The sequence below is a fragment of the Mytilus galloprovincialis genome, chromosome 4 (assembly GCF_965363235.1).
Source record: "Mytilus galloprovincialis chromosome 4, xbMytGall1.hap1.1, whole genome shotgun sequence".
In the NCBI taxonomy this organism is placed as follows: Eukaryota; Metazoa; Mollusca; class Bivalvia; order Mytilida; family Mytilidae; genus Mytilus; species Mytilus galloprovincialis.
Genome location: NC_134841.1, coordinates 34055638 through 34081468, shown reverse-complemented (window position 1 = coordinate 34081468; position 25831 = coordinate 34055638). Strand labels below are relative to the sequence as shown.

The 25831-nt window shown below is 33.9% G+C and overlaps 2 protein-coding genes across 3 annotated transcripts in view; one reads left to right on the top strand and one right to left on the bottom strand.

Moving 5' to 3' along the window:
- Window positions 1–6941, bottom strand: part of LOC143071952 (uncharacterized) — an 86357-nt gene extending 79416 nt beyond the window's left edge. For both annotated transcript variants that reach the window (XM_076246665.1, XM_076246666.1), the window contains exons 1-3: window positions 6820–6941; window positions 1814–2308; window positions 741–1030 (exon numbers count right to left, since the gene is read on the bottom strand). In XM_076246665.1, coding sequence (XP_076102780.1) covers window positions 741–1030; window positions 1814–2292 — 769 coding nt within the window. In that variant the 5' untranslated portion in view covers window positions 2293–2308; window positions 6820–6941. The remainder of the gene's footprint in view (window positions 1–740; window positions 1031–1813; window positions 2309–6819) is intronic.
- Window positions 6942–22729: 15788 nt separating this feature from the next.
- Window positions 22730–25035, top strand: LOC143071951 (succinate dehydrogenase assembly factor 4, mitochondrial-like). The gene is made up of 2 exons (XM_076246664.1): window positions 22730–22870; window positions 24573–25035. The coding sequence occupies exons 1-2, from the start codon at window positions 22825–22827 to the stop codon at window positions 24878–24880; spliced, it is 354 nt and encodes a 117-aa protein (XP_076102779.1). The 5' UTR covers window positions 22730–22824; the 3' UTR covers window positions 24881–25035.
- Window positions 25036–25831: the final 796 nt, after the last annotated feature.

Genomic DNA, 25831 nt, shown 5'->3' with positions numbered 1-25831 from the left:
ATGCTTATACAACTGCACACCCATGCAATATCATAAGACTGACCATTAGTTGTTCCCCTTAACAATGCTTAAACTGACACAATCACAAACTTTAACATTTGAACAATGAAATTGTTTTAAAGTCAATAGATTATGACTGAGGGGACAGGGCCAAATAATCCCTAAAGAAATTGGATGTGCCAATTTTGCAATGCTTATACAACTACATTGTGTATGTATCAGATATCATTGACTGATCATACAGGGTTCACCTTAAACTGACCTAATCACAAACTTGAACATGTAAACTATGCAAAACTTTCAAAGTCAATAGAACATGACTGAGGGAGCGGGGCCAAATAATTTCCAAGGAAATAAGATGTTCCAATGCTACTTATAACTGCATCCCAAATACCATTGATTTACCATTAGTTGTTTAACTTGAACAGACATAATCACAAACTTAAACAAATTGTTGATGTCGCTGCTTAAATATGCCATTCCTTTAAGACGTGTCAAAAATCTCACATTGAAGCAAGGATAAATCAACAAAATATATAGGAAGAAGTCAAATAGCTTAGTTTTGATAATTTAAACATGACAATTGTAGGACATTACAAAGTTCCCTTTCTAGGATAACCTTTAATTCAAATAATGACCTTGATTTATTGATATATAAATAGGAAGATCTAAGGAATAATGATGCTCAATAAAATTTTTAAAATAACCTAAAGTGAATAAAGTCAGTAATAAAATCTTACCAATTCTGGCTGGTTCTGCATTACTTTTCTTTTGCTTTGTTTGTGGCAATAGCTTTTTCTTACTACTAAATGTTTGTTTAGGATACTCCAATTCTGATGCAAGACTGATAATGTCCTCATCAGAATCATTATTAATGTTACTTTCTGCTTCTACTTGGGGTGGTGGCGGTGGTGGTGGGGGCGGAGGAGGAACCTTCTTTACTTGCGGTGCAATTTTCTTCTTTGACTTCATCATTGACTTCTTACTTATATTCTCCTTTGCAAGTTCATACATGTCTCCTTCACTTTCACTAAAATTGAAATAGAATGAATAAATAGATATAAGAATTCAAGTTATATGTGATGGCTTTAAACCAATCACAATGTGATAATTTACCTGCTTTGTGATAAGATGTGATAGGAGTACCATATCACAATTTGCAAAAAGTAAACCATTTTCATGATTATAGGTCAAAGTACAGCCTTTAAGTTTAACATAGAGCCTATAAAGGATCCCAAAATGACTATAGTGCAAAACAATTCAAAAAGGAAAACCAACGGTCTAATCAAAATAAAAAATGTGAACCACTTATGAACCACATAAACAAACAAGTACTAAACAGCAGGTTCCTGACTTGGGTGAGGTGCAAACAAATGCAGCTAGTTCAAATGTTTTAACAGGCACCAACCTACACCCTAACCTGAACCAAGTTTGTATTCAAATTTTATATTTCAGATTTACCATTCTTTCATTTTAAAGATTAACAGGGTAAAGGTCGAAGCAATTGCAACCTAAAAAAAAAGTCAAATTGTGCTTGATTCAATAATAGTTATAATGACCTATCAATATCATAACATGTGATTTTTAAAGAGAAAACTTGTGTAGGCCATTTAGAAAATGACAGATTTTTAAAATCATGACAAACAATTACACTCAACCAGTAATTACACTGCAAAGACTTTATCACTTAAATGTATTCATTAACATTCAAGTTCCAATGATTTTAATATCACATCAGTTATCCATGATCAATCAAATATAATAACATTTTAACAATGAAAATAAGTTCAGTAGACTTTATGGTTCCAGTTACCTGTCATATGCTTCTTCTTGTTCAGGTTTCATTACATCTAAAGCCATGTAAGGTGGCAAACTGGCAACTTTCTTTTTGGCAGGTTCTGACTTAGATTTCATTGGTTTTGTTTGTCTCCTATAATTAGCACCTTTTGCTTGAGACATTCCCATGGCATTTCTCAGCTCTCCTTGATTATTATTATCACCCATTGCTTGAGACATTCCCATGGCATTTCTTATGTCTAGATTATTATTATCACCCATTGCTTGAGACATTCCCATGGCATTTCTTATGTCTAGATTATAATTATCACCGGCTGCTTGAGACATTCCCATGGCATTTCTCAGCTCTTCTTGATTATAATTATCACCAGCTGCTTGAGACATTCCCATGGCATTTCTCTGCATTTCTTGAGAAGAATTGTCAACAATTGCCTGAGGTCTTCCATGTGCATTTCTAATTTCTTTTAACAGTTCTTGTTTATTTGTCCTCTTCATTGTCTAGGCTTTTGTACTTTGAAAAAAAAGAGAGAAAAATATCATCATTTACTATCAAATTTTTTAAAATAATAAAAATGTATTGAATTTCAAGATAATCATATATGTACACTGTGGATTCATTATTATTCCTTGGATATCAATTTTTGTTGTTTTCATGGACATGACGGATACAATTGAACCACACATTTAAATATTCAATGTACCCGGTATTACAAATTTACTATCCGGTTGTATGTTGCATTTATCAAAACCATGAAATCATATACATGTACATGTTTCCATGAAAAGGCAAGTTTTCAGCATTCCAAGAAAATTATAGTATCCATGAAAATAAATGAATCCACAGTATATATTAAAAATATAAAGGCTTCTAAGGAGCCTGTTCGAAATACTAATGCCCCTACTCACTAACAAGATAACTTATGTTATACAATATTTACTTCCACTTTCTTTCTGATCAAATGGAATCAAATTATCTAAGTGAATTATTTACAAATCTTAGGCAGTCCCCATAAAAAATCTCCAAATCTTTTTGTCTCAACAGTATGTCCTATTAAACTGAAAGTACATAAAAACCTTCAATATTTAATGACAATTACTTTAAGAATAAAATACAAGAGGCTCTCAAGAGCCTGAATCGCTCACCTTAATTCTTTTGATTAAATCTCTCATCAATGATTATTTTGGCTTTTCAATTTATTTAAATGTTTTTTGGATCGTCCTATTTTCTTCAAAAGCCAAAAAAAATAATCATTTTCTCCTATGTTCTATTTTAGCCATAGGAGCTATGTTTCTTGACATACAAGGAAATAAAATATAAAATTTATACTAGATACTCTGAAACTCATTTAGCTTAAGTTTGGCTGAAATTGATACAGCAGTTTCAAAGGAGAAGATTTTTTAAAGTAAGTCAACATGATGAACAAATTGTGAAAAAAGTCTTTAAAGGGCAATAACTCCTTAAGGGGTCAATTGACAATTTTGGTCAAATTGACTTAATTGAAGATCTTACTTTGCTGAACATTATTGCTGTTTACAGTTTATTTCTATCTATAATTATATTCAAGATAATAAACAAAAACAGCAAAATTTCCTTAAAATTATCAATTCAGGGGCAGCAACCCAACAACAGGTTGTCTAATTCATCTGAAAATTTCAGGGCAGATAGAAATTGACCTGATAAACAATATTATCCACATCAGATTTGCTCTAAATGCTTTGGTTTTTGAGTTATAAGCCAAAAACTGCATTTGACCCCTATGTTCTATTTTTAGCAATGGCGACCATGTTTGTTGATAGATCATAACTTCGGATACAATTTACAAACTAGATACCCTAAGGAACATTCAATTAAAGTTTGGAAGTATTTGGCCCAGTAGTTTCAGAGGAAAAGATTTTTGTAAAAGATTACTAAGATTTACGAAAAATGGTTAAAAATTGACTATAAAGGGCAATAACTCCTAAAGGGGTCAACTGACCATTTCCGTCATGTTGACTTATTTGTAAATCTTACTTTGCTGAACATTATTCCTGTTTACAGTTTATCTCTATCTATAATAATATTCAAGATAATAACCAAAACCAGCAAAATTTCCTTAAAATTACCAATTCAGGGGCAGCAACCCAACAACAGGTTGTCTGATTCATCTGAAAATTTCAAGGCAGATAGATCTTGACCTGATAAACAATATTACCCCCATGTCAGATTTGCTGTAAATGCTTTGGTTTTTGAGTTATAAGCCAAAAACTGCATTTGACCCCTATGATCTATTTTTAGCAATGGCGACCATGTTTGTTGATAGATCAAAACTTCGGATACAATTTATAAATAAGATACCCTAAGGAACATTCAATTTAAGTTTGAAAGTATTTGGCCCAGTAGTTTCAGAGGAGAAGATTCTTGAAATAGTTTACGACGACAGACGACAGACGACGGACGACAGTCGACGGACGACGACGGACGCCAAGTGATGGCATAAGCTCACTTGTCCCTTCGGGACAGGTGAGCTAAAAAGCAAGAGATTTAGAATCTTTCAGTATTTTTACAAATCAGAAATTTTATTATCTACTGCACTTTTAACATGTAGAAGTGTAATATTATTTACATTTTACACCTACATAGTGCACTGTGCACACATACTAAAATGTTTCACTTTCTTAATTAAATTTATTATGTTTGAATTTCTTGTTGAAATATTTTATCATGTTTAAATTTATGATCACAGGATCAAAGCCTCCATTGGGTGGCCCCCTTATGGAACTTAATTGTTTTCTGCAAACTTGCAGCAAACAAAAAGCTTGCAGGAACACAGAAAATAGAGTTTGCAGATATTTGCTGCTACATGTAGCTGCAAACTTCTTGCAAACATTGCAGCTTTTTGCTACAAGCTTGCGGCATGTTTGCAGAAACATAAATGTTTGCCGTAAGATTGCCAGAAAGTTTAAGATAATAAAGAATGTTTGATGCAAGATTGCAGATAACTTGAACAATTCTATATGTTTGCTGCAAGATTACAGAACACTTTTACCATTCTATATGTTTGCAAGAATTACACAATATTGACTGGGCATGCCTAGTTGGCACTTCCTGGAAGCTAACAATTTGAAATTGCGGCTAGGTCATGATGCTTGAGTTTGGAAAATGCATTTCTCCTATAAGAGATCAAGGAGGCATTTTGGTTCAATAATATAGGATATTCAGTATGTATAATTTTGTAAGTACAAATAACTCATAGAACTGCATGTTTTAATAAAATAATTAATGTCATCACAATACATGTACATAATTAAGTAAGCAACTATATATACATGTACATGTATGTGTAACTTTAGCTATTATAAGGTTGAATTTTGTAACTGATGTACTGTACCATGTTTATCATCTATAATACTAAAATTACGAGGTCCAATTTGTCAGCCGTCATCACGTAAAAACGACGAATCACAGAATTCAACTTTATATATAACTAATATAGTACAAAGGTGTAGATTAAAAATTGCACCACTCCAGGCCCTTTTGTTTTCCACGTAATTAATATTGCCAATAATTAAGAAGTTCCGGGTCGAGTCCGCTACCAATACCAATAGTATATTCACCTGTTACCTATTACCTTATCTGTACGTTCTGCATCTGACAGGCGCACCACCAAACGTTGTATTCAGGATTAATATGCTATATACACAGGTCATAACCACAGGGACTAAATTGTTAAATAAATACCTATTGTAGTATTTTAATCAGTAAGACTTTCTAAGATAACAATACGAATACTAAAAATCTGGACTAAAAATAAGGCGTATAGGTACAGTTTTCAATTTGTTAGTGGGCATGACGTAAAACAGCGAAGCAAAGAATTCAACTTTATTTATAACTTATATAGGACAAGGCTGTTGATTAAAAAATATTCCATTCCAGGACCTTTTGTTTTCCAAATAATTAATATTATTGTTTCAGTTCGAAGGGTTCAAACAGAAAGACTTGAAAGCAGAGAAAAACTGTGTATCTTATAATCGGCATGACTTTATCAGATGACAATACTAATACTAAAATAAGGCTTGCGCATAGTTATATACTTTAATTCAGTCACGGACCCGTGATATCACGGGTGTGTTCTAGTGTTTATTAAAATTAAGTTCAATTCTGTAATGCTATTATTACATAGCTTTCATGGCATTATACTCAATGTCCTCAATACACATTTGATATATTTTTTCATTTCTAATACAGGATATGATGTCATTTGAGAATGACTTCTGCTCCCTTTTTCAAAACTCAAATGCATGTATGTATTTCTTTAAAACTCATAAGTTTGCAAGAATTCTTTCAATGACTGTTTGCATACAGGCAGGAATTGACTTTTTAAAAATCTTGCTGTGTAATTTGAAAGAGATAAATTGAATGTGTCTACACACATGACATTGGTATATGTGTAGTTTCTGCAAGTTTGCAACAAACAAATGCTGCAAGCTTGCAGCAAACAATTGCCGCAAACTTGAAGCAAATCTAATTTGCATAAATACAATGAAATATGTTTGCAGCAAGCTTGTTGCAACCTTCATTTGCATGGTAAAATGTTTGCTGCAAGCTTGTGGCAATGTTTGCTGCAAAAGTTTGCCACAGGCCTTATTTTTCGGTATGGGGAGTAACGGGACTGCATCGTATAATGGCATAGGCGGATCCAGGAAGAGGGGCCCCTTTTGTGTGAAAAATTTAGGTTGATTGTATAGGGATCACTTGAGCGTGCCCCCCCCCCCCCTAAGGTCAGTCAGCCCCCCCTTTTAGAATAAGTTCTAGATTCGCCACTGATGGGTAACCATACGTACAGCCTTCAACAATTACCAATTAAATACCACAAAGTCAGCTATAAAAGGACCTGACATGACAAATGTAAAACAATTAAAAAAGAATACATCTTCAATTCAAGGGAGATGGATACTTTTTGGGGGGAATATATGCTTTAACTGTTTATAGTATTGTAAATAATGTATCAATAACATTGACAGGTCTGTATGTTATTTGCTTACGGATAATTCACCAATATGCTATCAATTCCCATTAACCGTTAGTTCTAATTTAACGAAAAGTGCATATCGTGCACATTGCACAATTTCATGCTTTGGAAATCGTCATGGTACTTGGAAAACAACTGCCGTAAGTTGTAATGATGTCGTCGTAAAAGTTTGTATTGGAAATAGGTTATCTCGCCCCATAACAAAATCGCCACTCTTCAATCCTGTGCAACCCATGTTATAAAAACGTCCCTTTAAACAAATTGAAAGATTATGATAGTTAAAACGTCAAGAATGGATAATTTGCCACTATTTATCATCCAGAGGACTTTACAAACTTTTTAAAAAGTAATAAATCCTCCCCTTTTTCCTTTCTACCGTGGCTACAATAGACGTAACTTTGTTGGCACATCTGTCCATTTCAGTGTTTTTCCAGTCTGAGAATACCATATATGTGTTACTGTATGTACATATGTAGGTTCTACTTACGTACATGTATGCATAGGTGCTTGAGGACAGGTTCCTGTTATGAACCCCCCCCCCCCCCCTCTAAAGTCCCCAATCTCAGATTTTTAATATATTTCATGAATTGAATCTGAAATAATATATCAATAGGCAATAACTTCAATTAGGGTCTTTCTCCTAGATAAATTCATAAAATCGTTTTTTTTTTTTAAATGGCGTATGAAAACAGCTTTAAGTTTTGTGAACATATATTTGTTCCCATCGTACTTTTCCCTGGAAACCCTGGAACAAAACTATGGACGCTTAAAGTTCTCGGGAACACATATTATACAATTACTGTCTTTTGATGAGGTAAACATGGTAAATGTGTAGTTTTATCCTGCAATTGGGTGTCCTACTATACAGATACAGCCCTACAGATATCGCTATGCTGTATCTGTATACTGTACAGATATCGCTTTAAAGCTCCGCCCACTGCCGGACTGAGTATTGTTTGAACCTGTGTGACCTCAGAATGTGTATTCCAGTTGCATTACAATGACGATGACAATTGTCGATTTCAAAACTTGAATGTGTATGATTGTGTTACAAAATCAACCATGTCAATTTCAGCATGCATAGTGAATGTCAAGTCTGAAGCGTAGGACAACTCGTACACTTCTGTTTCAAATTTGACAATGTTTTGTTATTTGTTTTTACTGTTGAAAATAGTTGTTATGTTAAAATAGATAATTATTCACCTTGAGCGATGTATTATTGTTGACCATTCCAGATTCTTTTTTTGCTAACCCGTCTTCAGCGTAATGTGTGATTTTGATATTACTACGCGGGCCTCAAGGGATTACAAATCGAAAATAAATGCTAAATATGTTAGTTTTTGTGTCTTTCAAACACAAACAATATACAGAATTAATTGCAGGATTGCTCGAAACAGGTGTAGTAGCTCGCTAAAAGCTCGCATACACCTTGTTTCCTGGCCTCGTACAAATACAGCTGATATTTAAAGACCCTAAACAGTTATTGTCTATTTATTTGGCCGAACATTCCGAAGTAAATATCAGTTTTTCAAAAGTCAATAAAATCACATTTTTAACGAAACAAAAGACAGTTATTGTTTTATTCGATATTCCGACAGAAATGTATGTATTAATTTAATGTGAAATATTAAAATGTACATCAAACGTTTTTAGCAAAATTAAAAGCACGCGACGTTTTGCGCGGTGAATATACTTTTCCACAGGTGAATATGCTTATTTATTCCAAATCCCGTTCATAAAGAAAAACCTACTAAAGTTTTAGCAATACGGAATAATATTCCATTACTGTCTTTTGATGAGGTAAATATGCGGTTTTATTGACTTTTGAAAAAAATGATATTCACTGAGGCCGACGGCCGAAGTGAATATCAGTTTTTCAAAAGTCAATAAAACCCCATATTTACCGAAACAAAAGACAGTAATTGTTTTATTCCATATTCCGAGAGAAGAAAATGTATTTAATGACAAACATATACCAACTTTTTTTTTTACATGAAACATTTTACCACAACGTTGCATGTAAAAGCGCGTGACGTTTAGCGCGGTGAATAACACTTCCTCAGGTGAATATGCTTTTTTATTCAAAATCCAATTCATATAGAGAAACCTACTAAAATAATACCAATATGGAATAATACTTATATCATTTTCACCTTCATAAGAATTTTTTCTGGATTTAAAGCATCTTACGGCTTAATATTATGTGCTCAGAAACAGTGTCATGATGATTATATAACAAATAATCTTAGAACTTTTTTTATATTGTAGAAAATTTGTATTTTGTATTTTATATTATCAACCTACATGATCACAATCTGTCAATGGATTTTATCCAAACTATTTGTCCTTGTCTTTAAGACTATTGCTTTTCTAGATCAAACTAAGGTAAATATCCATGCAGTGGCGGATCCAGGGGGGCCGTGGTTGGAACCCCCCTTTTTGACGATCAATGTATTTCATTGGGGACATATGGTCCCCCTCCCCCATTTCTCCTGTGTTAAACTCCACTTATAAAAATGACTGGATCCGCCCCTGATATCACAGATGAACTTACACGGCAAACGGCTTTCAGTCTGTAACCTCGTCAATTTTTTTCATGGTTTCGAAATAACGGCAGCATTTTAGCACATTTAAACATTTCAAGTTTGTTTAAAGTGAATTAAAATATAACATTCAAGTATTATATTCTAATCGCTAACAGTTGTTTTCCTCCATGAATAATTCATAGCAGCAAGGATCTTACTCATTATTACTCTTGCAGATTCATTAATAAGGGAGGTACATGTCGTCTATAGAATTCACTGACAATTCCAAAAGTTCGAGTGATTAAAAAAGACTGAGTGGACAAGTTTACATCATCTACGGAGTCAAAAGGGGAGGTTTCTCAAGGCGTGCTTGTGTCAATCCAATTTCGTAAAAAAAATTCGTTCAACAATTATTTAATATTGTCACTGAGTATCACATCTTTCCATTGGTTTGACAGACTATAACAATTGAAAAGAAAATGTGTTTCATTTTCTTTCTCATCACTGCTACATCTTTCATAAACTTGTACCGTGTTGTGTCACTATATCTGCTTTTTAAAAGATATTTGTGAGCATGAAAATTTTGACAGACTTTCTCTTTTGTAGATTCTTTAATAATACTAGTACCAATATATATTTTTTGCAATGAAATTAGGATTTAAAAGCAACATATATGTACATCATAGTAGTTTTCTGCCTTTATTGTTATAAAATATTTTCCCGGGAATTCCAAGGTTATATTTGACTATTTGTTTACCTCGGTTAGAGGATGGTATGTGATCATTCATTGGTAAAATAACTTTCACAAACGACATTTATAAAGATGTCTGAAAATTTAGGACAAGAGTATGTAAAAAAAGGTACGAACTGGTTGTGGGGCGAATTGGGTTTGATGGGAAATGGTACCTTCTTTTCTCATCTTATTACGCTTGTTTATGATCTTCAATGGGACCAGTTAAGTGTCACATGAACCCAAAATGTTGACCTCTAGCAAAGCACGACCATGTAATTTCTCATAATTTTGCAACTGGTTGGAATATAGCCAAAAGTTTTTTTAAAAAAAGAGCTCGTAAAATAAGCAAGGCTGTCGGTATTGTAACATGTTTACAATATTTGTCAATTTTAACATGAACGTGATGTGAACATATATATATAGTCAATGATTTTTTTTAGTTAATTTTGACGGTAAAAAGGGAAATGAAATTTGAATGCATGATCGAGAGAGGGAAGGAGTAAGTACAAAGGGCACATGACAAAACCGTTGTAGAGGAATGATAGAAAACACCACTGAAATTGAAATTGATATGCAACACTTGATTATCCAGTGTGTTATTGTACCGGCAGCCAGGCTGCTCTCCATATCAGAGACATATAAAATTGTGAATGGAAATGGGGCTGGAATGTGTCCAAGAGACAACAACCCGACCAAAGAGCAGAATGCCACCAAGGGTCTTCAGTACAGCGAGAAAAATTCCGCACCCGGAGGAATTCTTCAGCTGGTCCTTAAACAAAAATTTGTACCATACATTGCCATAGTTTATAGTGATAATAGACGTCGTATTATCCGAAATATATAAAAGAATCTAAAATTAGGGACAGGCACAAACATGCGGCATGGTTAAACAAGGTTTTTTTAGAACTCGGCTCTCCCCCTTTACTTCTAGCCAATGTAGAATAAACAAACACACAGCAATACGCACAATAAAACACCGTTCAAAAGAAGTCCGAGTCTGATTTCAGAAATAGGTAACAAAAGAAACTAAACGAAATGACAATAATACACATAAATTAACAAAGGACTACTAGCAGTTACTGATATGGCAGCTCCAGACCTCAATTAAACTGATTGAAAGACTTATGTCTTCCTCACATGAATATCAAGCACAAATTAATCCCTCCCGTTACAACTTACGGGTTTATTATTATACCATCATAAATCATAAAATATATTTTTTTTATGATCATATATGAGAAGAACATAACCCGTATCAAGCCAACAACTTGTGGTTATTTCCGATACAAAGACCATAGATAAGTGAATCAATATTAAAGCCAAAATATGCAATCTTTAATTACCTGACCACAGTATCGTAACTATCTATAGATCTCTTCTTAATAAGTCTGTTTAAAGGTTTTGTTAGCTTTTGAGGTGAATGACGACATTTTTGTGCTTTGTAAAGAATATTACCATACAAGAACGGATGTGAAATACCTGAACGTATAAGACGTCTGCATGATGATTTATATTTACGAATGGTACCGGTGTCCTTTTACCGAATGATAAAATAAAGTAAATGTTTTTATGTAAATGTATATGGCTCTGTCTATATTAGTCTTCGGATATTTGGGAATCTGGAAATATGATGAACATTAAGAAGGTACATCAAGTTACAATATTCCGCAAGAAAATTATTGGTGTGTGATCAAAAACACAGAATTTAGTGGGATCACGCTATATAATATTATGAATTGCAATATTGATAAATATTTATGAATGTTATATTCTAATATGACGTGCTTCTTTCGCTTTATGAATAAACCCATGCTCTAAATCCAATATTTTTTTTGGCACATGCATTTATTGACTACTGCAGAATAATGAATTTTATCAAATTGGCATGCAGTTAATATATATATAGATTCTTACATTGATACGAGTGGATTCTCGGATTTATCCAATCTCGATAGTTAAATTATAAATTTTAAAGTCCGAGCCTCGGCGATAAATCCGATAATCCACGAGTAACTATGCAAGAATCTGTTTCTCTAATGATTCAAAAAAACATTTTCTAGCTACGTAGCTGCTATCAATGTCTATGTAACAACTAGTCTATAGCTACACGTTCAATGTAGCACTTCGTAGCTGCTACGATATTGAACTCAACCCTGTTATGGAATATTTTGTTTCATCCAGTTATCTAAAAAAAGAAAAAAAGGTCATGACCCTTAACATCATCCAATAATCTTCTGAGATCACCGACAACCACACGTTGATTAAAATTTTTTATACAATGGGTTCGGAAAGGGATAAATTTCCATAGAATTAGAGAAATTTCATTAACATTAAACACTTCCAAACTCTTAAATTATGCACATGTTGTTACAAATTCATTTATTATGACTGAAATGTGTTGCAGTCCGAAATTGACATATTTGACCTAGATACGACAACCGTTCATGCTGGCTGTTCAAAAACTCCTCCCTCTGAAAAATCACAGTGCCAGCTGTTTGCTTCTTTACAAACAAAAAAGGAGGTTCATGGAAGAGCCTACACAATCGCTTTACCCTTATACACATCGAACATAGAAATTACCTTAATTGTCCTAATGAGAATCGAAATAATTGATGCAAGCTATACTTTATTGTAGTTTTAACATGGGTATAAACCTAAGGCATTATATTCGTGTTATTTTAGTCCTCATTATCGCTCGGGCAAAAATAATCACGAATATAATGCCTACCCATGTTGAAACTACAATAAAGTATAGCTTGCATCAATTATTTCTTAAATAACACAAAAGATGGACGAAAATTTCAATATTCTCCTCGGAGACGTTATTAAGAATTGAACGACGGACAGTGTGTGCGTGAATGGTTCTTACTACCTGATTGGAAGATATTACGAGACGTGAATAATTAAAGTTCGTAAGCACACACAGCGTTAAACGATATACTACTTCATAACGTGTGACCTCACGTGTGTGGTTAGGGGACGGCCATTTGATATTTTGGGTGGGGGAGGGGGCAGGAGGATTTGTTTTTCATCGGTTATTTATTTCTGTAAACTAAGAGGACAGATTAAAGCAAGGGACTGATTATTCATTTTCACAACTATATTTATGATAATCGAAAAACATACAATTTTTAAATGATTTGTGTATTATAAAAAATACATGTATAGTCAAGTCATTATGTACCATTTAATCAGAATTAATCATCATCCTGGGCAGAAATGAATCTTTTATATTCCCAATTGCATATCTACATGTAATGCATACATTTTTAGTATTAAAGTTTGGTTGTAGCCATACTGTTTTAAAAGAATCGGCAAACATATGTCGCAGAGCGGAGCGAGGCAATTTTTTTTAAAGGGTTTTTGAGCTACTAAAGGCCCAAGAAGCTATAGAACAAATGATGCAAAATCATGCTTTCTGGGTGTCCCAAAGACCCTTTCATAATCTGAAAATGCAAGTTTTGTTTTAATAATTTTTTGACAATATTTTGGTCTCAAAGCAAAATGTATAAATTCAAGTTTCTAGGGACAACACCAAAAGACCCATGTGCATGATAAAGCAAAAATGGAATTCACATAGTGTTGCTGTTAAACTCATGATCAAGTTCGTAACAAAATTTCTAGATTACAAAATGAATGCAACACTCACAGAATACAGAAGGGGAATCAATAAATAAAAGACAAATAAATAAGAAACATTGATCCAAAAAAAAATCAGGGCTCAGCTTAAGGAAAACAGAACTTGCTTCTTAAAAGGCACTCGCCGTGAACACAATTTGATATGGAGACAAGCGTTTGGTTTTGAAATTTCCTACACGAGGCATTTGCCTCAATGTAGTTACGGCCCTGTTAAAATAAAAGTGAGGTAAGGTTTCCTGAAACAATATACCTCAAGTTAAATGAAACCAATTTTCAGACATTTCAAGTATATTTAAATAATATTTATACTTTTATCATTGAAAAAATTGTGCAGTGTTTCACGATTTTTTTTGGGGAAAAAGATGAATTTATGAAGAATCTGGTGCCATCTCAAACTTTCTATTAGACCTGCTGAGTTATTTATTTTCAATACATTGCAAGTCAGGTAATTTATTTTTAAACTACCACAGTGTTATAAAGTCCACCTTACTTTATTACCGTATCATCTGTTACAGTAATTATAATTGACAAATCAGCAACTTTCACATGTCTGCACATTCTTAGATAAACATGTAATTAAATAGATCAATTGAAGTTCTTATACACATGTTGCCATTCTGTAGTCTGACCATCAAACGATGTACTTGTTAATAAATTAGTTATAGAAACTGGATTGTATTATTACAGAGCAAACATATTACACATTTTGGCGACGAGGAAAAAACTGGATATTAAAATAAATGTGAATTTCTACAAGTGACAATGCCGACTTACGGGAAATTAGACTCTTTTGATGAATCCGAAGATTGGACACAATATGTAGAACGTATGGAACATTATTTTAATGCTAATGAGATAGACGAAGAAGACCAGAAAAGGGATATTTTCTTAAGTGTATGTGGGAATAAAATTGAGAAAGGAAATGGTGAATATGTCAAAGCGACAACCACCCGACCATAGAGCAAACAACAGCCGAAGGCAACCAATGGGTCTTCAATGTAGCGAGAATTCCCGCACCCGTAGGTGTCCTTCAGCTGGCCCCTAAAATATGCATAATAGTACAGTGATAATGGACGTCATACTAAACTCCGAATTATACACAAGAAACTAAAATTTAAAATCATACAAGACTAACAAAGGCCAGAGGCTCCTGACTTGGGACAGGCGCAAAATTGCGGCGGGGTTAAACATGTTTATGAGATCTCAACCCTCCCCCTATACCTCTAGCCAATGTAGAAAAGTAAAAGAATAACAATACGCACATTAAAATTCAGTTCAAGAGAAGTCCGAGTCTGATGTCAAAAGATGTAACAAAAGAAAATAAATAAAATGACAATAATACATAAATAACAACAGACTACTAGCAGTTAACTGACATGCCAGCTCCAGACCTCAATTAAACTGATTGAAAGATTATGTCTTCATCATATGAATATCAGGTACAATCCCTCCCGTTAGGGGTTTAGTATCATACTATCATAAAATATATGAGAAGAACATAACCCGTGTTATGCCAACAACTGTTTTTTTAGAAATAAATGTGTTTAGTTCCGATGCAAAGACCCTATCAGTGAATCAATGTTAAAGCCAAAATATGCAATCTTTAATGACCTGACAACAGTATCGTAACTATATCCCCTTTTAATAAGTCTATTTAAAGGTTTTGTTAGTTTCTGAGGAGAATACTGACATTTTTGTGCTTTATAAAGAATACCTACAAATTAATAAGGGATTTATTAGCACCAGCCAAACCAGGAACGAAATCACTGGCCGATTTAACAAAACTAGTGAAGGACCACCGAGATCCAGTACCATCAGAAATCATTCAGAGATTTAAATTTAACAGTAGGACAAGACACAGCGATGAGTCAGTGAGGACATTTATTGCAGCACTAAGAAGTCTGACAGAACACTGTAATTATGGTGACACGTTAAACGCGATGTTACGTGACAGGTTAGTCGTCGGGATAAAGAGTGACCGCATACAGAGGAGACTGTTAGCAGAGCCGAATTTAACATTTGAAAAGGCATTGGAAATTGCTACCGCTATGGAGACTGCAGAGAAGAATACACAGGACATCCAAGCGAGTGGGACAAATGGAACATTTCAGAAACAAATCAACAAAGTTTCAAAATCATATACAAGAAACAACTCTGGAAATTCGAAACAAGGAGATTGTTACCGGTGTGGAGGAAATCACTTAGCCGCTGAATGCAGGTTTAAGGATGCAAAATGCGACAGTTGTAAAAAGAAAGGACATATCGCAAAGAAATGCCGTAACAAATCTGCCAATGGGAATTTTAGTGAAAATCACAGAGAGTTTAAATCACGTTTTAAACCACGTGCTCATTTCATGGAGCAGGATGAAAGTAGTGAAATTGAAAATGAAGTTTACTCAGTTTTTCATTTTGGAAATAAATCTAATGAGGCATACAAAGTGCAAATCAATGTAAATGAATGTGAAATAGCCATGAAAATAGATACCGGAGCGTCAGTTTCTATCATGAGCGAGGATACTTACAAGGAATACAAGTCGAAATTCAGAATCGAACCGACAAGTGCTAAACTCCGAACATACATGGGAGAGCAGATTCCTGTAATAGGACGTGCAATCGTCAATGTCAATTACAAAAAGGAAAGCGCAGAATTACCGTTACTGATAGTGAAGCGTAAAGGTCCGAATTTACTTGGCCGAGACTGGTTGAACAAACTCCAACTGGATTGGAAGGATATTTTCTCCGTCGTTGGAAGTGATAATCAATCGAGTGATTTGAATGTGATCTTGGAAGTAAATAAGGAGGTTTTCAAAGATAAACTTGGAACTGTAAAAGGCATGAAAGCCAAAATTTATGTTGATGAGAGTGCCGTACCGAAATATTTCAAGGCTCGCCCTTTGCCGTATGCGTTGAAGGATAAAGTGGAGATGGAACTTGAACGTCTTGAGAAGGAGGGTCAGATTCAGCAAGTGGAATTTTCCGACTGGGCCGCTCCGATAGTACCTGTAGTTAAGGAGAACGGATCTATTAGAATTTGTGGTGACTACAAGGTAACCGTTAATGCCGTTTCAAAGTTGGATAATTATCCTATTCCTAAAACAGAGGATTTATACGCAACGCTTGGAGGAGGACAAGAATATACAAAATTGGATTTAAATCAAGCATATCAACAGATTGAACTTGATGAGGACAGTAAGAGGTATGTGACTATAAACACGCATAAGGGTTTATTCAGATACAATAGACTTCCGTATGGTGTAGCGTCCAGCCCAGGTATTTTCCAAAGAACACTTGAAAATGTTGTTCAAGGTATAGCCAATGTTTTGGTTCGAGTAGATGATATACTGATAACGGGTAAAACAAGGGAGGAACATCTTAATACTCTTTCTGAGGTATTGTCTAGATTTAAGAGAATCGGAATTCGGTTAAAGAAACAGAAGTGTGTGTTCATGGCCGAAGAAGTTGTTTATTTGGGATTTAAAATAAACAAACACGGAATATATCCAGTGGAAAGTAAAGTTGAGGCGATCGATAAAGCACCAAGTCCGACAAACGTGACAGAACTGAAAGCTTATCTTGGAATGATGAACTATTACAATAGATTCTTAGCGAATTTATCTCACTTGTTAAAGCCGCTACATGTACTTCTACAGAAAGACACAAAATGGAGTTGGGAAAAAGAACAGGAAAAAACGTTCATAGAGTCAAAACAGCTGTTGAAATCCGCATCAGTACTTGTACATTTCGATCCGAAAAAGAAATTAATTTTAGCATGTGATGCATCACCATATGGATTAGGCGCCGTACTTTCGCATAAAATGGACGACGGCAGCGACAAACCAATAGCTTATACATCTCGAACACTTACATCAGCAGAGAAGAATTATTCCGTTCTTGAGAAGGAGAGTCTGGCCATAATATTTGGTATCAAGAAATTTCATCAATATTTGTATGGACACCCCGTTACAATCATAACCGATCACAAGCCGCTCATAGGTTTATTTCGAGAAGATAAACCTATACCTACAATGGCCGCATCTCGAATTCAAAGGTGGGCACTGACTTTAGCTGCATATGAGTACACGATTGTATACAAAGAAGGGAGTTTGAATGGTAATGCGGATGGACTAAGTAGACTACCGCTGAAAACAAACATTGAAAAGACACCAACGCCAGGTGATACTATATTATTAATGGAACATTTAGGCACTACGCCAGTTGATGCTAAACAAATTCAAAAGTGGACACGCAAGGACACAATACTGTCTATGGTGCTTAGATACATTTTGAATGGATGGCCGTCAAAATGTCCCAGTGAAGACATAAAACAGTATTATAGCAGAAAAAATGAACTGTGTAGTCAGGACGGATGCATATTGTGGGGAGGAAGAGTAATCATACCACAACCAGGACGTGAAGCCATGTTAAATGAATTACACCAAGGACATCCAGGGATTACTAGAATGAAAAGTCTAGCAAGAAGCTATATATGGTGGCCGGGAATGGACAATGACTTGGAATTAACTGTAGTTAATTGTTACAGTTGTCAGGAAAACCGCAAGTTACCAGCAGAAGCGCCGTTACATCCGTGGGAATATCCGAGCCATCCGTGGTCAAGAATACACATAGACTTTGCAGGACCATTTATGAACAAATCATTTCTAATTATGGTTGATGCGTATTCAAAATGGATAGACATACACGTTATGAATTCTACAACATCCGAAGCTACGATTGCAAAACTTCAACAAACGTTTGCAACACATGGATTATGTGATCTCATTATTAGTGATAATGGAGCCGCATTTACTAGTAAGGAATTCACCGATTATGTAAAATCAAATGGAATTGAACATCGCACTTCCGCGCCGTGGCATCCAGCTAGTAATGGTTGTGCTGAACGAGCAGTTCAGAGTTTCAAAGAAGGAATGAAGAAAATCAAAGAAGGAACTATCCAGGAAAAGTTGAACCGTTTTCTTTTCAACTACCGTATTACGCCACAAACAACGACAGGACTGGCACCGTCAGAATTGCTAATGAAAAGGAAACTCAAGTCACGTCTAGATTTAGTGTTTCCAAATATCGAGAATCGAATTCAGGAGAGACAACAAAAACAGAAACATTATCACGATAAGAAATCTGTGAACAGACAAATTAATGTAGGACAGATGGTATTTGCTGGAAATTTCGCAATTGGTTCAAAGATTAAATGGATTCCAGGAGAAGTTATAAAACAATCAGGACCACTTTCATTTCATATTAAATTGCAAGATGGACGTGTCATTCGTAGACATATTGACCACATCAGAGTACGAAACTTCGATTGCAAAAACAACGAAAATGAAGAAAAATGTGACAATGACAGTGATTTGTTTGAGCCAGAAATAACTATACCGATAAGTACTCCTGAGACCGAACAACCGCAAATCGAGAAACCGTCAAACATGACTGAACAAATGGAACCACGCTATCCGAAGAGAATAAGAAAAGAACCATCGCATTTAAAGGATTTTGGGTTGAAATAAATGGTTGATTTATAAAGAGGCATAATAATCCTCACAACCGTTTGAAGTGCATTAAGTACTTCGCAGTGCATGTGTGTACATATCAATTAGTGTAAGAAATAACAACAAGACCAGTGCGAACATTTTAATTTTTATTTTCATAGTAGGACATTATAGTTTCAGTGCAGACAAACTTTAACGAATGAATCTTTGTGATCTGACATTTTTATTTGTTTTCAAACTGATATGGACTTATCAATCAGTAGCCGTGAAAAGACATTAATTTTCTGTAATTGAGTTAATTTATTTTTAATTTGTTTTTATCTAAGGCCGGAGAAGTGTTATAAAGTCCACCTCACTTTATTACCGTATCATCTGTTACAGTAATTATAATTGACAGATCAGCAACTCTCACATGTCTGCACATTCTTAGATAAACATGTAATTAAATAGATCAATTGAAGTTCTTATACACATGTTGCCATTCTGTAGTCTGACCATCAAACGATGTACTTGTTAATAAATTAGTTATAGAAACTGGATTGTATTATTACAGAGCAAATATATTACACACAGAACAAACCATTTATTTTTGTGATTATCAAGGCTGAGTTATTTATTTTCAAAATCCTCCTGCCGCCCCCCCCCCCCCCCCAGAATATCAAGTGGTCGTCCCCTTAAATCTGTTGATTGATATGCAAGGCTATTCTGAATGAATACAAAGCGAGAACAAACACTCTCCATTTTCATCAGCTAAGAGACGACTAGCCTTTTTTTGAAAAGCTTTTACTTGTAAGATTAATATTTCCTTAAGTTTATATTAAGATTTCATATAGAAATATAATATCATTTTGGAACAAAATATTTGAATTGAAATCAATTCATCACTTTTTTTAAAAATGAATACGGATGATTAAATTCACAATAATTGAATACGCTGCAGACCGATTATAGACCAAATGATCATTATGATGATTGCATAATTATAAGTTCCAGTGGATTGTAAATATCCATTTTTATCTTAACTCCTATACCTTTCTATGAATAATTATGATTGGTTAAAAGCGTCCGCGTGGAGACCGTGTATATTCCATGTTAGGTTAGTATGGAGGCGGGACTTATTTCAATACACGGTTAGTAGTAGAGTTACGACTTTGACACTGTTTGATTATGTAAATGTATTGAAAGTTCTGTTTACTAGTACTGTTATATCAAGGTTGTTTATATTGATTGTTGACATTAGTTTTTTTGTGTAAAGACCAATCATTGTGAAAGTAGGTACTATGGAAACAGTGTATCTAATGTATATGTTCCTGGCATCAAGAATTTGTATAGTAAGACTATACATAATATCCTTGCTGGCGTATGGTTAATTTTTGATAAAAAATGGTAAATGGGGATGATAACAGGATTGCTAAATTATTATACAAATACATGTTCTTGGAGAATTCTGACAACCAATTTAGGTCAGATTGGTTGAAATACGTTAAAGATATGTTCCAGACCGTATGAGTATTTGGAACGTACGCGTACGGTCCAGACCGTATACGTATACTCGTACGGTCCGACCATACGCGTACGGTCGGACCGTATGAGTATACGCGTATGGTCCAGTATGAGCTGACCATACATGTTATTGGATACATCTATACAAACATTTATCACAATCTTTATTTTTAGTTTTACAAATTGTTATTATTACATAAGATGGATAAAATGAACTACCTAACAATTTAAATTAGATATTTGTTTAATTGTATATCTGAATCCTATTTTGAAACTCTCGTCAAAGGTGACACTCGCTACCAAAAGTATATTTTTCATATTTACATTTTTTCAGTTCATGCATGTTCCTTTCGATTAGCATTTTTTTTTAAAGTTGCTAAATATTCTAAAGCAATTGTCCTCCCACATTATTCGCATTCAATTTCAGTGAGAATAATTGTCATAATTCAATTAGTGTATTATGTATGACTGATCTACATGCTAAATACTAGAGATTTACAGATTTAATTAGCGTGAATTTTTTAAATAGTTAAATTGTAAAGTTTTTATTTCAATTACAATTGATTTTTTTTCTATTTATTTGAGAGTTAAGTTATGTTGATCTGTTATATGTATTTGTATCTAGTACAATTGACCAACTCCTTGATATTAGTCAGACCGTACGCGTACGGTCCGACCGTATGAGTATTTCGAAAAAGTACGCATACGGTCCAGACCGTACGCGTACGGTCCAAATACTCATACGGTCTGGAACAGATACATTAGATAAATGTGGATATAGCAATTTATGGTTGTCACAAGGACATTTTAATTCTAAGTGGTTGGGTATTAGTTTAAAACAAAAGTTATTTGATCAGTTTCAACAGAAATGGAGAGCTGATATTGACTGTTCATCAAAAGGTTTGACTTACAAATTGTTTAAACAAAATTTTCAAATTTGAGGAATATCTGAGTCTTCCTGGTTAGTCACCACTCTTCGCTACTATACTGTTTATTTTATTTTATTTCATATTTTCATCTCATCTTGTCATGTGTGTTTGTGTTATATTATATAACTTTTGATGAACTTCTTTGTACCATTGTAACTGTATGGTGTTTGAGAAATAAAGAATCTTGAATCTTGGCATACTTCTCTAACCTGCTATCATTATATAATCATCGATATTTTTTACAAATTCCATTTATACTGATACAAATATGTCATCAAATCACCGAAGTTAATATAAATTATTATTTTTTTAATTGGACCAGCGACATACAATAACAGACTATTAATACGGATATCAGGGACCGATTGACTTTGGGCCGGACCTGTTACCTGTTACCTGTTACCTATTCTGTACTTTCCACCTTTATCAGATGAACCACTTCAGTTGGAATATCCTCTTGAAGTGTAGAATCCCTTATATTCACTATTGGATTAAAAACATCTTCTTTATACACTTATATACACCGCCACCACACTTATTTAAAAGTATTCAAACTGTATATACAGTCATATTTTAAAATCTAAAACTTGATAGATTCATCCATTGTTATTTTGTCCTTTATCTCACTTGAGTCTCTCTCCTCATCGATAGAATATATATACATCACATCTATCCACCATGCACATAGACTGTGAAACTTGCTCAGCTCAGCAAATGTCTAATTCACATTCCTTATACTTAAACATACTCATCAAATGCAAACTGTAAGTCCTAACCCTTACACTTATACCTAGTATATACCCCTAACCAAAGAGCCTCATTACAGAGTAATTTATTCTTAAACTTAAGGTAATGAACCATTACATTGTTATTTGTACTTAAAACTTAGCGACAAATAAACATTTAAAATCTAAAAATAATATGTAAAGTTATCACCTATCATATAAGCGTTAAAAAGACCACCTAACTTTAACAATCAGTTTAAATCTTTGCTTATCATTATCATCTATACCACACTCAAAAAATAAATTTCACACCTGTTTGGTGACGGAACGACCTGATATCCCTATTAATAGTCCGTTACTGTGGGTTGTTTTACAAACATTTTTGTCGGTTTTGAGAAGTATTCTACTGTAAAATCTTAATCATATTTACGTTTGATTTGCAAAACGTAAATAAACTAACATGTCGAAGGTTATGAAACTTGGCCAGTTAATGCAGAAATGTGCAAGTAAGCTTGTTTTCTTATGGAAAATGTATGCGAAATTTTGTAAATAATTATGGACGAACTTATTTTTGAGAAAGTACATTAGTTTGTCGTTTTTTACATATGATTTAACCAGATTTGTTGATAATTTGACAGACCGGCGTGATTACGCAATCATTCAACATGTTCAAATTATATTGAATGGATGTCAAAAGTGACGGTAAACTGTAATCTAGCAAAAAAAAAATAACATAGCGTTTCATACCATAGCCAGGCCACTTGTCTCAGAATTCGTACCCCCCCCCCCCCCTTTTATACCTAATATAAAATAATGTTATATTAGGTATATACATGTAGGGTATCAGGTCCGTTCGCGCCCAATACACTTTCTCACCCTACATGTTCGCACCTTGCACTTTCGCACCCAATTTAAAATCAAGTTCTAGTTGAATAATTAGAAAATCTTAATCATGATTGTTGTTTTAAATTGCCTTGATGTATAAATACTGCATGTATTTAGCTTCGTATGAGTAAAACATTGAAAATTTTAAATGAAAAACTCAAAAGATAATTGTTTTTTAACAGATTGGCTCCTTTGATCTGAAACAATTAAATTAAAAATTATAGCAATACACTAAACAAAATTGATTAATATTTAAGATTTATTCCACCCAAAAATCTCGGTCGTCAGAATCTCACTTTATTTAGAAACAATGATTAAAAATATTTTAACATTACACTATCCAAAACATGATTAAGATTTATTCAACACAAAAAAAAAACACATTGTCTCACTTTATTTTGAGAGAATGACAACAAATATACTAATAGGAATACAATTGCCAAAACTTGGTTATAAAGTTATCAAACACAAAACCAATAAAAATTGGGCGCGAATGTGTAGGGTGCGAAAGTGAAAGGGTGCGAACATGATCGGGTGCGAATGTGAATGGGCGCGAACGGAACCCGGATTCTACATGTGGGGGGATCTGAGACAATTGACATGTTCAATACCCTGTAATATAATTTGGACTTGTCAAACCTTTTCCTTTTTGTTTAGGCATTTATGAAGGATAATGTATTAAGGTTTGAGAGTGCCCTTACTTAACATCAGGCTAAAATTTCAAAAACATAATTATACGAAATGTCTCTGATTTTATGTACTAGAAAATTAAATATGTGAACTAGATTTTGTTGTCCACTTTTTTTATTCCTGCAAAAGGTCCCAATTTTCCCCCTTGTGACTATTTCCTTCAAAATACAATGCAAATCCTCTAAATATACTAAATCCACAGGCACTTGTTTCTATCCATGGGAAGACCCACTATCAATATTATACGTTGACAGTAGGTCTTCCCATGGATAGAAACAAGTGCCTGTGACTAAATCAGAGCTATATATATGTCTGACTTCCAAATTGATGGACCCACAAGAGAAAAACATGAGATTATTGAAATAAAATTAAACTAAAATGTAGAATAAAAGAACAATACTCAGAAGAATAAAATGTAATCACTTGATTTATAGTACATGTAAAGGAATGAAAAAAGAAGAAAAAAAACCACTGTTTAATAATTACATTGTATTTACAGTACATTTAAAATGAAGATTTTGGACACCACAGGAGCATGTGTAAGACTTTTAATAGTCAATTATCAAAATGATTGTCCAACAAATTGTTTACATGTATTAATATAATTAATGAATGATTACTTTGGTTTTGCAGGAACAGCATTTATAACACACATCAAAGAGAAAAACACATCACAAGTTTTAACAATTATTGTAAGAAAACATTCTGATGATTCTGGACAGAATAAACCTCAACGGAAAAAAGGAAACACACCAGCAGGAAAACTGGATGATAAAATGGAGACAGCAGAAGAAGCATTTAATCCTTATGTGGAACAGGAACCCTTAGAGAGGTTTCCTGATGACACAAATCCTGCTACTGGTGAAATTGGTGGACCACGAGGCCCAGAGCCTACCAGATATGGTGATTGGGAAAGAAAGGGGCGTGTCACAGATTTTTGAATTGGACATGATAAAGACTATTGTAAATAAATTGAAATGTTATTTAAAAGAATACCTGTAATAGAATACCTGTAATGTAAATCGGTGATGATAAGAATTTGAAAGCTGTTGTTTTTTTGTATTGAAAGAAATATAAATGAGTTATTTTCACATAAGCATTGTATATGTATTTTTTTGCCTTTACAAGTTTTGGGTTGGGGATAGACCATATAATATATTAAGTCTTTGTTTGCTGGTCCCCTTCTATCATTCAATTGTTCTCAGATAATTGTTGACATACCTTTACAGTTTAATTATTAGTCCCCTACTGAAGTCAGTCCCAGTCTGTCCTGTTCTGTCTGTCTGTCTGTATGTTTTGATTTGATATTTGGTGTATTGTTTTATCATGACAAGTTACAGATCAAGTTCAGATACTGTTCTGGTCTGATAATTTTGTGCAAAAATATGATTTTACTTTTAAAATTCACTAAAATAATCAGTTTTTCACCCTTTTTTTTTCTCTTTATTGAAGATTGATTTGATAATTGGTATATAGTTTTATCATGGTAAGTTACAGTCATAATTTAAATTTTGTTCTGGTCTGATGATTTTTTGCAGAGTTATGGTCTTTGGGCTTAGAAAGTTCAATTGAATAATCAGTTTTCAATGGTCATGCTTGAAGATATTGGCTTGATATTTGTTTAATAGTTTACACCAGGACAAGGTATAGATCAGGTTAGAATTTTGTTCCTATACAATGATTTTTTTAACCGGTAGGGGATTATGTATTGCCATGAAATACTCACAGAATACTTGTTATTTGAGACTTACATGAACATACATGTAGTACAAGACAAAGATGTCAGAAGGTAATTATGTCCATATTCAAAATATGTGATAAAAATTACCTCCCAGCTTGGTATACAGCACACTTAAGCATCTAGCATTATCTAGGGGAGATTGAAAGATTCT